General features: G+C 46.2%; 1 protein-coding gene across 2 annotated transcripts in view; it reads left to right on the top strand.

The window, feature by feature from the left end:
• PSMD2 (proteasome 26S subunit ubiquitin receptor, non-ATPase 2) overlaps positions 1-8131 on the top strand; it is an 11602-nt gene extending 3471 nt beyond the window's left edge. The window contains exons 3-21 of one of the 2 annotated variants that reach the window (XM_007468952.1): positions 257-421; positions 1569-1690; positions 1856-2080; positions 2360-2518; positions 2672-2816; positions 2998-3058; positions 3309-3455; positions 3627-3733; positions 3931-4058; positions 4278-4365; positions 5155-5317; positions 5443-5544; positions 5710-5855; positions 6096-6179; positions 6391-6559; positions 6652-6746; positions 6976-7102; positions 7522-7640; positions 7789-8131. In XM_007468952.1, coding sequence (XP_007469014.1) covers positions 257-421; positions 1569-1690; positions 1856-2080; positions 2360-2518; positions 2672-2816; positions 2998-3058; positions 3309-3455; positions 3627-3733; positions 3931-4058; positions 4278-4365; positions 5155-5317; positions 5443-5544; positions 5710-5855; positions 6096-6179; positions 6391-6559; positions 6652-6746; positions 6976-7102; positions 7522-7640; positions 7789-7971 — 2535 coding nt within the window. In that variant the 3' untranslated portion in view covers positions 7972-8131. The remainder of the gene's footprint in view (positions 1-256; positions 422-1568; positions 1691-1855; positions 2081-2359; positions 2519-2671; positions 2817-2997; positions 3059-3308; positions 3456-3626; positions 3734-3930; positions 4059-4277; positions 4366-5154; positions 5318-5442; positions 5545-5709; positions 5856-6095; positions 6180-6390; positions 6560-6651; positions 6747-6975; positions 7103-7521; positions 7641-7788) is intronic. The other variant, XM_007468953.1, reaches the window with a different exon arrangement.
• Positions 8132-11252: the final 3121 nt, after the last annotated feature.

Genomic DNA, 11252 nt, shown 5'->3' on the forward strand with positions numbered 1-11252 from the left:
CAACCATGTTGTGAGGGAGGGGAGTAAAAAAAGATAATTGAAAGATTTTGTAGCTTTGTTTCGTGGGAGAAGCAGTTCTTGAGCTCTTCACCTGGGACATTTGTTTTTGTGTCAGGCAGTGTGTGTGCAGGGCGTTGGGCAATCACAGATGGATAAGACACAGTTAGTTACTTTCCTAGGAGGTTGTTGAACATTTCTGTATTATGACTTAAGGTATGAGACTCCTTTTGTCTGAGCCCTAACATCTCCTGATCAGGAGAAGGACACGTCCCTGTACCGACCAGCCCTGGAGGAACTGAGGAGGCAGATTCGTTCTTCTACAACTTCCATGACTTCAGTGCCCAAGCCTCTCAAATTTCTGCGTCCACACTATGGCAAACTGAAGGAGATCTATGAGAACATGGCCCCTGGGGAGAATAAGGTAAAACTATTGCAGAAGCTGGTGGAGGCCTAGTTTAGGAATTCCTTTTCGTCTAGACCATGGGGCTCATGGTGAATCTCAGGAAGCCTGATAGACCTGAGATCTGAGCTAGTTGAACAGTGCCCGGGACTTCCCTGGGGGCGCAGTGGTTAAGAATCCACCTGCCAACGCAGGGGACAGGGGTTTGAGCCCTGGTCCGGGAAGATCTCACATGCCAGGGAGCAACTAAGCCCGTGCGCCACAGCTACTGAAGCCCGCGCGCCTAGAGCCCATGTGCCACAGCTACTGAAGCCTGCACGTCTAGAGCCCATGCTCCACAACAAGAGAAGCCACCGCAATGAGAAACCCACGCACCACAACAAAGAGTGGCCCCCGCTCGCCACAACTAGAGAAAGCCCATGCGCAGCAGCAGAGACCCAATGCAACCAAGAATAAATAAATAAAAATTAAATTAAAAAATTAAAACAAAAAATGACAAAACAGTGCTCATCGTAATCGAAATGGTCACATAAGAGCTGACAGGAAGATTGTCTTCAGAAACGACAGTGTTTCTGTCATTTATGTTGGACCTTGAGATTTTATTATCATGATTTATTATTAACTTACTTTTAACCGTAATATTTTTCTTTTCTCTATATCACATGCACCTTCATTTGTTTTACCTCTAAAATATATTCCCAGTTCAGTAACTTTCCTGCGTATTGGCACAACCCTAGTCGAAGTTTTCAGTTCTCACCGGAACTACTGCAGCAGCCTCCTAACTGACCATCTTCCTTTTGTCTGTGACCTCCTACACAGTTTGTCTTTCATACAGCAGCCATAGTGATCTTTTCTAGAGTGTGAATCTTTTCTGCTTAAAACCTTTTAATAGTTTATTATTATGATCGGAATAAAATTCAGAGTCTCCATTTTTCTCCACTCTCCACTTGTTATCACCCTTCATTCATGTTGGTTCAAAAGGGAGATTGCAACACTAACCTTAGGATTATTATGAGGCTTAGCTGATATAACATGTTTCAAGTTTTTAGTATGGAGGCTGGTGATATAATTAGCATTTAATTTTGGGGGTAGTGACAGTGATCTTGATTCCGTAATGTAACATTCCCCTTACCCTGGATTTGACTTCAGAGGACTGGTTTCTTTATAGCGTTTTGCCGCTGACATCATCTCTGTTTTGGCCATGACCATGAGCGGGGAGCGTGAGTGCCTCAAATATCGTCTAGTGGGCTCCCAGGAGGAATTGGCATCATGGGGTCATGAGTACGTCAGGTAAGACCTTTTCTTCTTGGGAATCTGAAGGGGTTCTGAGATACAGTTCTGAGTTCCGTCTCGGAGTACCAGTGTATTGAGTTTCCCAGATAGTGAATTCCTTGACCCACAGGGAAGTTCTTCCCATGAAGCACTGCTCCTCTAATAGTCTGGGCCTGTCCATAGGCATCTGGCAGGAGAAGTGGCTAAGGAGTGGCAGGAGCTGGATGATGCAGAGAAGACGCAGCGGGAGCCACTGCTGACCCTGGTGAAGGAGATTGTCCCCTACAACATGGCCCACAATGCAGAGCATGAGGCCTGTGACCTGCTTATGGAAATTGAGCAGGTGGATATGCTGGAGAAAGACATTGATGAGAATGCATATGCAAAGGTCTGCCTCTATCTCACCAGGTGAGTGAGCAGGGTGGGGAATGGTGGCAGGCCTGCCCTCCCCAGCACTTCTCAACTGTGACTCCTTTATTCTCCAAGAGTATCTGCTTCAAAGGTCGCAATCAAGCTGTAGTGAATTTGTTAACATCTGTGAACTTCTTGAGGTCAGAGACGGCATGTCTCCTTAGTAGTCCCAATAACTAGTATACTTCTTGGTATGTAGTAGGCATTCAGTGTTGGGTAAGTGAATTAAACGGGGTAAATGAATGCCTGATAGCTTTATGATTTTTACCTTTGTAGTTGTGTGAATTACGTGCCTGAGCCTGAGAACTCCGCCCTACTGCGTTGTGCCCTGGGTGTGTTCCGAAAGTTCAGTCGCTTCCCTGAAGCACTGAGATTGGCATTGATGCTCAATGACATGGAGCTGGTAGAAGATATTTTCACCTCCTGCAAGGACGTGTACGTGAAGGAAAAAGTTGGCAAAGCAATAAGCTCATGGGTGGGACATTTGCATGAAGTGCTGGGACATGTAGTTTTTGGTTAGGGTTTGAAGGGCTTTTCTGTGCCCTTAGTGGATGGAGGCTGAGCAGATGTGATGGCTCTCTCCCACAGGGTTGTACAGAAGCAAATGGCATTCATGCTAGGCCGACATGGGGTGTTTTTGGAGCTGAGTGAAGATGTGGAGGAGTATGAGGACCTGACAGAGATCATGTCCAATGTGCAGCTCAACAGCAACTTCTTGGCTTTAGCTCGGGAGGTGAGAGTCTTTGCCCTTTTCCAACAAGGTTTTTTGGTTGTGGTGATACCTGGCATTTCACCTCCCTGATTATGCCTCTGACTAGACTCTCCTTGGTTAGAATTGCCATTCAATGGGGTAACAGAAGGGACAGCTAGGGGAGGACTGGGGGAGCAGTTGTGATCCTCTGACTTCTCTTCAGCTGGACATCATGGAACCCAAGGTGCCTGATGACATCTATAAAACCCACCTAGAGAACAACAGTGAGTAAACATCTCCATGTTTGGGGATTGGAGGATTGTTAATTACGCCCCTTGTATTGAGAGTGATGGCTTGGCCCAACATACTTATCCTGTAGAGCTCAGAATTCCCACATACTTTTTCCCTAGGTCACTGTTGGGGTTATAGATAGAGGATTCCAAGGGGCCAGCTCAGAATCAGAGACCAGCTGCCATACTGTGTTCTTTTCTTGTCCTACTCTAAGCCTTCATTTCCTCCTTCCCTCCTTTGCAGGGTTTGGGGGCAGTGGCTCTCAGGTGGACTCTGCCCGCATGAACCTGGCCTCCTCTTTTGTGAACGGCTTCGTGAATGCAGCCTTTGGCCAGGACAAGCTGCTGACTGATGATGGCAACAAATGGCTTTACAAGAACAAGGATCATGGTATAATTCTGTTCCTGCTCTATCTTTGTATAATTTTGGTCAGTCTTGTTGTCCTTCTAGGTTCATGTGCTAATAATGGCAGATCCTCAAGGCAGTTCTTTGGAGAGCTCTTTATAACAGTTTTCTCAGGGCAGGGCCATTTTAAGACTGATAGATTTTTCCTTGGTATAGGAATGTTGAGTGCAGCTGCATCTCTTGGCATGATTCTGCTGTGGGATGTGGATGGTGGCCTTACCCAGATTGACAAGTACCTGTACTCTTCTGAGGACTATATCAAGGTTGGTCTGGGTACAACCCACTAATGCAGACATCCCCTCCCATGTTCTAGGGCCCTCTCAGGACCTCCCTTTCACTGGTAAGGTCTACCCTGTTTTTAACTCCAGTTAAGGCGGGTGCTATAATAAGGCCCATGTTGCATCCTTTGTGGTGAGGAAGGTAGAGTAGCCCGAGTGAAGAATCTATTTGCATTTTGCAGTCAGGAGCCCTCCTGGCCTGTGGCATCGTGAACTCTGGTGTCCGAAATGAGTGTGACCCTGCTCTGGCACTCCTCTCAGACTATGTCCTCCACAACAGTAACACAATGAGACTTGGTTCCATCTTTGGGTAAGGCTTCTTGCTTCTCCTTTTGGTAGTGCTTAGCCTGTAAGCTCTGTGAAAACAGAATCAGGCCCTTTCACCTTTGTATTGCCAAAGAGTACCACTGTGCCTGTTGAGTATTTGGCTCTTGGTGACTATTTGTTGAAATGACCAATCCTCTTTTTGTTTCTTCCTTGTCCTATCCTCGGGTGTGTGTCGGGGACTGCCTCTCCCTGGCTTTTGCAGGCTTGGCTTGGCCTATGCTGGCTCCAATCGCGAAGATGTTCTAACACTGCTGCTACCTGTGATGGGAGATTCCAAGTCCAGTATGGAGGTGAGTAGAGTTTGTTGATCACTTAGGGGAGATAGTAGGGAAGGTGCTCTGAGTCTTGCCGGTCTGTGATAAATGGTGAAAAAATGTGTGTGTGTGTGTGTGTGTGTGTGTGTGTGAGAGAGAGAGAGAGAGAGAGACAGAGACAGAGACAGAGACAGAGAGATATGTATCATTTCAGTGAAACTGCTTGGAATTGGGCTTCTAAGCCTCAGGAGATATTGAGGCTAAAGAGTTAACATTTTAGTATTGAGTTCCAGCCCTTGGGATCCATGAGGAAGTACCAGAATGGAGTGGGGAGTAACTTAACCCAGCTTGGGGTGGGTACACTGTTTTAGTCATGAGCCAACTTTAAATTTTCTTACTTGTGCAGAATCATTTTAGTGATGGATAAATAAAGTATGGTGGCTAAAAGCATAGGTTTTAGTCAGATAGGCTTCAGTTCAGATCCTGCCACCTCTGCTTACAAACACTGTGATCTTGGACATGTAACTCAGTCTCCTTAGGCATCATTTTTCTCATCAATAAAAGAGGAATAACAGTAGGACCTGTTGCATGGGGTTGTGAGGATTAAATGTTAACAGTATGCAAGCGAGTTGACATAGTGGCTGACCTGTAGTATTCAGTGAATGGTTGATGCTACTGTTATTTTGACCTACCATCAGAAAGGGGTTATTATTACCTCATGTGGTTTCAGTGGACTGTAGGAATTGGCTATCTTGAATCAAGATAGGTAAACGACTATTTTAATACCTTATTTTAATAACTTGATGTCGATTTTCCTATTGCTAGGTGGCAGGTGTGACAGCTCTAGCCTGTGGAATGATAGCAGTGGGATCCTGCAATGGCGATGTCACTTCCACTATCCTTCAGACCATCATGGAGAAGTCAGAGACTGAGCTCAAGGACACTTATGCCCGTTGGCTTCCTCTTGGACTGGGCCTCAACCACCTAGGTTAGGGGATGTCTCTCTATTTGGGCAAAAGGCTGGTAGTAACTGGATACAACAGGGAGAGTTTATGAGTCAGGCTGTGCTGGAAGGGAGTACATGTCCTCTGACCCCTCGAATCTCTCCTTTAGGGAAGGGAGAGGCCATTGAGGCCATCCTGGCCGCTCTGGAGGTTGTGTCAGAGCCATTCCGCAGTTTTGCCAACACACTGGTGGATGTGTGTGCCTATGCAGGTCTGTGTCTTAGTTCTTCCTCAGTGACTCTTCACTTCTCTCTTGGACTTCCTTTCTTAAGTCATTCTGAATCGCCTTAGATTCTTTAGCTTCTCTTCCTAGAGCAAGCTTTTCCTTGGTGCCTTCTCATTTCTACCCTTTCTCTCCCTTACCACCCTGCCCCAGGCTCTGGGAACGTACTGAAGGTGCAGCAGCTGCTCCACATTTGCAGTGAACACTTTGACTCCAAGGAAAAGGAGGAAGACAAAGACAAAAAGGAAAAGAAGGACAAGGACAAGAAGGAAGCCCCTGCCGACATGGGAGCACATCAGGTTCTGTGGGCAGCTGGGCATACTCCGAGGGAAGCTATGAGAAAAGATAACTGTGGGTTTGTTTGTTTTAGAGTCTCTCTGGGTATCACTGTGTATTGAAATAGCATGAGACTGGGTTCCATACATGAGGGGTCAGGGTGTGCCCCACAGGATGGCTTTTTCTTCTTACATGGGACTTGAGTCAGGGGTGAGTTTTTTGTTCCCTGAGCTTATTGGGCTCTGCTGCCTCTTCAATTGCAGGGAGTAGCTGTGCTGGGGATTGCCCTTATTGCTATGGGGGAGGAGATTGGTGCAGAGATGGCACTACGAACCTTTGGCCACCTGGTGAGTATCCCATGGAGAAGATTGAAGTATATTAGTTTTGATGCCTGGGGTTTCCCCAGGAATTTCCCTGATGGGTTTTCTCGGTGGGGAAATGGTCTTTTTGCTGTACCCTTTCTACAAAAATTAAGACCCCGTCTATCCATCTGTTCCTGTAACCGAGCTTATTCTTTCTGCTTTCTGTGATACCCTTGTTATTTTCTTTTATCACCAGCTGAGATATGGGGAGCCTACACTCCGAAGGGCTGTGCCTTTAGCACTGGCCTTAATCTCCGTTTCAAATCCACGACTCAACATCTTGGATACCCTAAGCAAATTCTCTCATGATGCTGACCCAGAAGTTTCCTATAACTCTATCTTTGCCATGGGCATGGTGGGCAGTGGTGAGTATTGGTCAGAAAGAGATCATAAGCATCTTGGGGGAAGGGTTGTTGAGGCCCTTTTTTCAAGGCTTTGTAATGCTTAACATTTCCAGGTACCAATAATGCCCGTCTGGCTGCGATGCTGCGCCAGTTAGCCCAGTATCATGCCAAGGACCCCAACAACCTCTTCATGGTGCGCTTGGCACAGGTAGAGAATAGAACTCTTCTCCTTAGAGTGAATGTGCCAAAGGATGTGTCTGTGTGATGGAAGGGAGATGTGACGCTTCGTGAAGGGGACCTTGAGTTTGGCCTGGAAAGGAGGGTGTGAACGAGCTGTGAGGTTTCTGTGTGGCTGGGTTAGGTGATTTCTCCTTAGATGTGACTTGTGACTCTCCACGTCCACTTCTCTCCATTTTGTTTTGTTTTCTTTTCCCCAGGGCCTGACCCATTTAGGGAAGGGCACACTCACCCTCTGCCCCTACCACAGTGACCGGCAGCTTATGAGTCAAGTGGCCGTGGCTGGGCTGCTCACCGTGCTTGTCTCTTTCCTGGACGTCCGCAACAGTGAGTCCCTGTCAGGAATCTTATGTGGTGGCACATGGCGCCCTCTCCACACCCCTACCAGGGCCTCCTTGGTAATTTAGGAGCAAGACTCTGAGTTAACTCTGCTGCTCTGGATTCCTGAGGTTCATTGGGCCTCATTGAGACTTTCATCTCCCACACTTTTGATCTGACCCCAAAAGATTTTCTTTTGAAGATGGAGAACTGAGCCCAGTTTTTGCCTCTGAGTGACTGGGGGGAAAGTGATGATCAAGTCCACAACCTGTAGGCAGAGTATGGGGATGGCATCTCCAGCTTGTAGTAGGGTGTATGAGGGGAGGGTTGTGGGTTCAGCTATATAACTGACGGGTTAAAGAGTCAGGGCTCGAGTGGGGTCCCAAGGTTCAGGCATGCCTCTAACTATATTTGTCTTGTGCTCTTAGTCATCTTAGGCAAGTCGCACTATGTATTATATGGGCTGGTGGCTGCCATGCAGCCCCGAATGCTGGTCACATTCGATGAGGAGCTGCGGCCATTGCCAGTGTCTGTCCGTGTGGGCCAGGTGAGGGGCTGAGCAGAGGGGAGGGCTCAGGCTGTATTCTAGAGCTTGTAGAATGCAGAGGTACCATTTCTCTGAAACTTGAATTGGCACTGGGTTGCTGCTGTACTCCTATCCAGAGTCCCTTCATCTCAGTCTTCTAATCCCACAGGCAGTGGATGTGGTGGGCCAGGCCGGCAAGCCCAAGACCATCACAGGGTTCCAGACACACACAACCCCAGTATTGCTGGCTCACGGGGAGCGGGCAGAATTGGCCACTGAGGAGTTCCTTCCCGTCACCCCTATTCTAGAAGGTTTTGTTATCCTTCGGAAGAACCCAAACTATGATCTCTAAGTGGCCACCAGAGGCTCTGAGCTGCAGCTGTGTCCGCGGGTCATGCTTCCTTCCATCAGGGGTGGACACTGCTCCAAACCTTTGGGGGAATTGTTACTTCCTGTTCTTTTGTTACTGAGTGAGATAACTTTGTTGAATAAAGACCTTTATCCCCAAGGTCCCTCTGTGTCTGTTTTCTGGGGTATTGTGGCTGGAGGCCAGATTGGGGTGGAGAGTGGATGTGAGAGGGTATTGTTTGTAGCAACTCTGAGCCTGGGCTATCAGGGAGGCTGCCAAGAATGGAAAAAACTAAGCCCCTTCTCCCCTCCTTCCTAATCATCTTAGAACAGTGGTTCATCTTTAGAGGCATGAACTGTTGAGAAGCTGATAAATGTAATGGGTCTTCTTTCTAAGAGATGTATGTACACAAATTTTTACTTAAACTTTTACAAATAACTTTCCAAGGGGCTTGTAGATCCCAAACATCCCCCCTATTCCCACCTGCCAACGCACACCCACCTCAAGCCCATCATTCCCTGGCTTTGGACTAAGGATCCCTTCTCTTAAGAGGCAGCAGTTAGTTCCACTCTTCCTAACTTGACTTCTGTGCTACTGAACGAAATGAACATCTTTACCTTGTATGAGCTGCTTGTCCTTTTGGGGAGGCTCCTATTTGAGAGAGATGATCATGTTAACATCTACCCCTAGGCTGTCCTTGCGGGAACGGTGCAAGAAAGCTGGATCCTGACCTTCCTCGTAGTAGAGCAATGGGAAAGAAATGGCCTCCTTCCTGGAATGTAATCACTCTTGATCTGTAGTGCTCCTTCCTGGTGGAACTGGTATGAGTATAGCCACACTGCTGGTGGGGGCCTAGACCCCTGTGGATGCAGTGGAGGAGAACATGTGGCCCTGTCAGATAATTGCTAGCATTTGTCCAACACTTATTGTGAAAACACTTACTGTGGGGCTTCCCTGGTGGCGCAGTGGTTGAGAATCTGCCTGCTAATGCAGGGGACACGGGTTCGAGCCGTGGTCTGGGAAGATCCCACATGTCGCGGAGCAACTAGGCCTGAGAGCCACAACTACTGAGCCTGTGCATCTGGAGCCTGTGCTCCTCAACAAGAGAGGCCACGACAGTGAGAGGCCCGGGCGCCGCGATGAAGAGTGGCCCCCACTTGCCACAACTAGAGAAAGCCCACGCACAGAAATGAAGACCCAACACAGCCAAAAATAAATAAATAAATAAGTTTTTAAAAAAAAAAAAAAAAAAAAAAAGCACTTACTGTGGGTTTAACCTCCAAATAGTGACCAGCACCTAATAGGTCATCAATAAATGTTGAAAGAATAATTGCTCTACATACCTCACAACAACTTAGAGAGGTAGGTATTATCCCTGTGTTTTAGTGAGGAATGTAAAGTTCAGAGAGGTTCAGTAACTTGTTCAGGATCACATAGTGAGTAGTAGAGCCAGGATTGGAATCTAAGTCCATCTGACTCCAAGGCCCATGCCCTTCTCACTGTTAATCAGTCTCTGTAGCCTTGGAGACTTGTGGACCCCATAGTAGTCCAAGCTCTTGGCTAGGCTGGAGAAGCAGCAGCTTTGGATGGAATATCTCCATAGTCTTCTCTCTAGTCTCACTTAGCAGCCTGTGTAAAACCTGTATAAAAGGTGGAAATGCTGGACTTGGGAGTCAGCAGACCTGTAAAGCCCCTTTGATGGGAACTGTCTTAAGCAAATCAGTGTGATAAGCCTCTATTATCTCTACATTGGGGATATAGTAATTGTCTTACCTGATTTCTAATGGTGGTGGTAAGAAATTAGAAAGTGATTTCCATCCAGTGGAACATTCCTCAACAGTAAAAAGTGACACAAGGGAAATTCCCTGGCGGTCCAGTGGTTAGGACTCTGTGCTCTCACTGCCGAAGGCCCAGGTTCAATCCCTGGTTGGGGGAATTAAAATCCCACAAGCCGCACGGGGCAGCCAAAAAAAAAGTGACACAAGTAACAACATGAATGAATGTCAAATTTATTATTTTGCATGAAAGAGTCCAGATTTTTAAAAAGTACAAGAATAAAAAAAGAAAAGTACATACTCTATCAGTTCATTTATATACAATTCTAGTGACAGAAAGCAGATCAGTGGTTATCTGTGGATTGGAGTGAAGAGAAAGATGATTCCAAAGGAAGAAAACTTTTGAGAGTGATGGAATTGGTCAGTATCTTGATTGTAGTAGTGGTAGCGATGATATTCAACGTATCTGTCAAAACTCATCAACTGGTACTTTTTCTTTTTTTTTTTTTGGCTGCGTGGCTTGTGGGATCTTAGTTCCCCAGCCAGGGATTGAACCCAGGCCCTCAGCAGTGAGAGCACAGAGTCCTAACCACTGGACTGCCAGGGAATTCCCTGTACATTTTAAACGTGCAGTTTATAACATACCTAAATAAAGTTTTAAAACATGAAACAAAATTAGAAAGTGATTGTAAACTGAAAAACATAAATAAAAGGATAATTCTCTATCCAAGTCAGTGATTGTACTTTAGAGTAAGAAATTTTCACAGTGGCTCTTAACCTTTCACATTTAATGTCATTCAGCAATAAATATCAATGGAGACTTACTTATTCTGCATTGGACATTATTTTAGTTTGTGGATATGCAAATATAGAAAAGCAAATCCTCACAAAGCTTATATAATGAAAAAGAAAACAATTATGTTGTACTGGAGTGTGAACAAGTTATTCTAGGATCACTGAAATAGGGCCTAAGTTCCCCGGGTAAGTGAGGGGAGATTTTTGAGGAAACTGATTCTTGGAGAAAGATGAGTTTATCCAGAGGGAAAGAAGGCAGGATATAGGTAAAGGAGTAGGAAAAGCAAGAGGCAGACAAGCTATTTGTTTTCAGAAACCATGGATAGTTTGGTTTGGCTGTGTATAGAGCTACGGGAAACTGTGGTAGGAGATAAGAGACACAGGCTGATGAGGTTTAGAAGAGCTTTGTTGTGCTAAGAAATTGACAGTGTCTCTCAATGGGGACCAATGAATGAGAGCAGGAAAGTGACACGGTCAGCTAGCTATCTGGGTAAGAAAGCTCACCATGGAGGCTTGGAGACCAGGCAAGGGAAATGAACTGAATTATGGCAGTAGAAATGGGGAGGGGGTGAAGGGCAGAAGTGCTTTTAAAGACAAAATCAACAGGACTTGATTTTGATTCAAACACCAATAGGACCTGATGTCTGATGAGAAATGTGTATGGGAAGGAATGTAGGATGAATCCCAAATTTTCTGGTTAGGCACTTATTCATA

This window comes from Lipotes vexillifer, unplaced genomic scaffold (genome assembly GCF_000442215.2).
Source record: "Lipotes vexillifer unplaced genomic scaffold, Lipotes_vexillifer_v1.1 scaffold263, whole genome shotgun sequence".
Classification (NCBI taxonomy): Eukaryota; Metazoa; Chordata; class Mammalia; order Artiodactyla; family Lipotidae; genus Lipotes; species Lipotes vexillifer.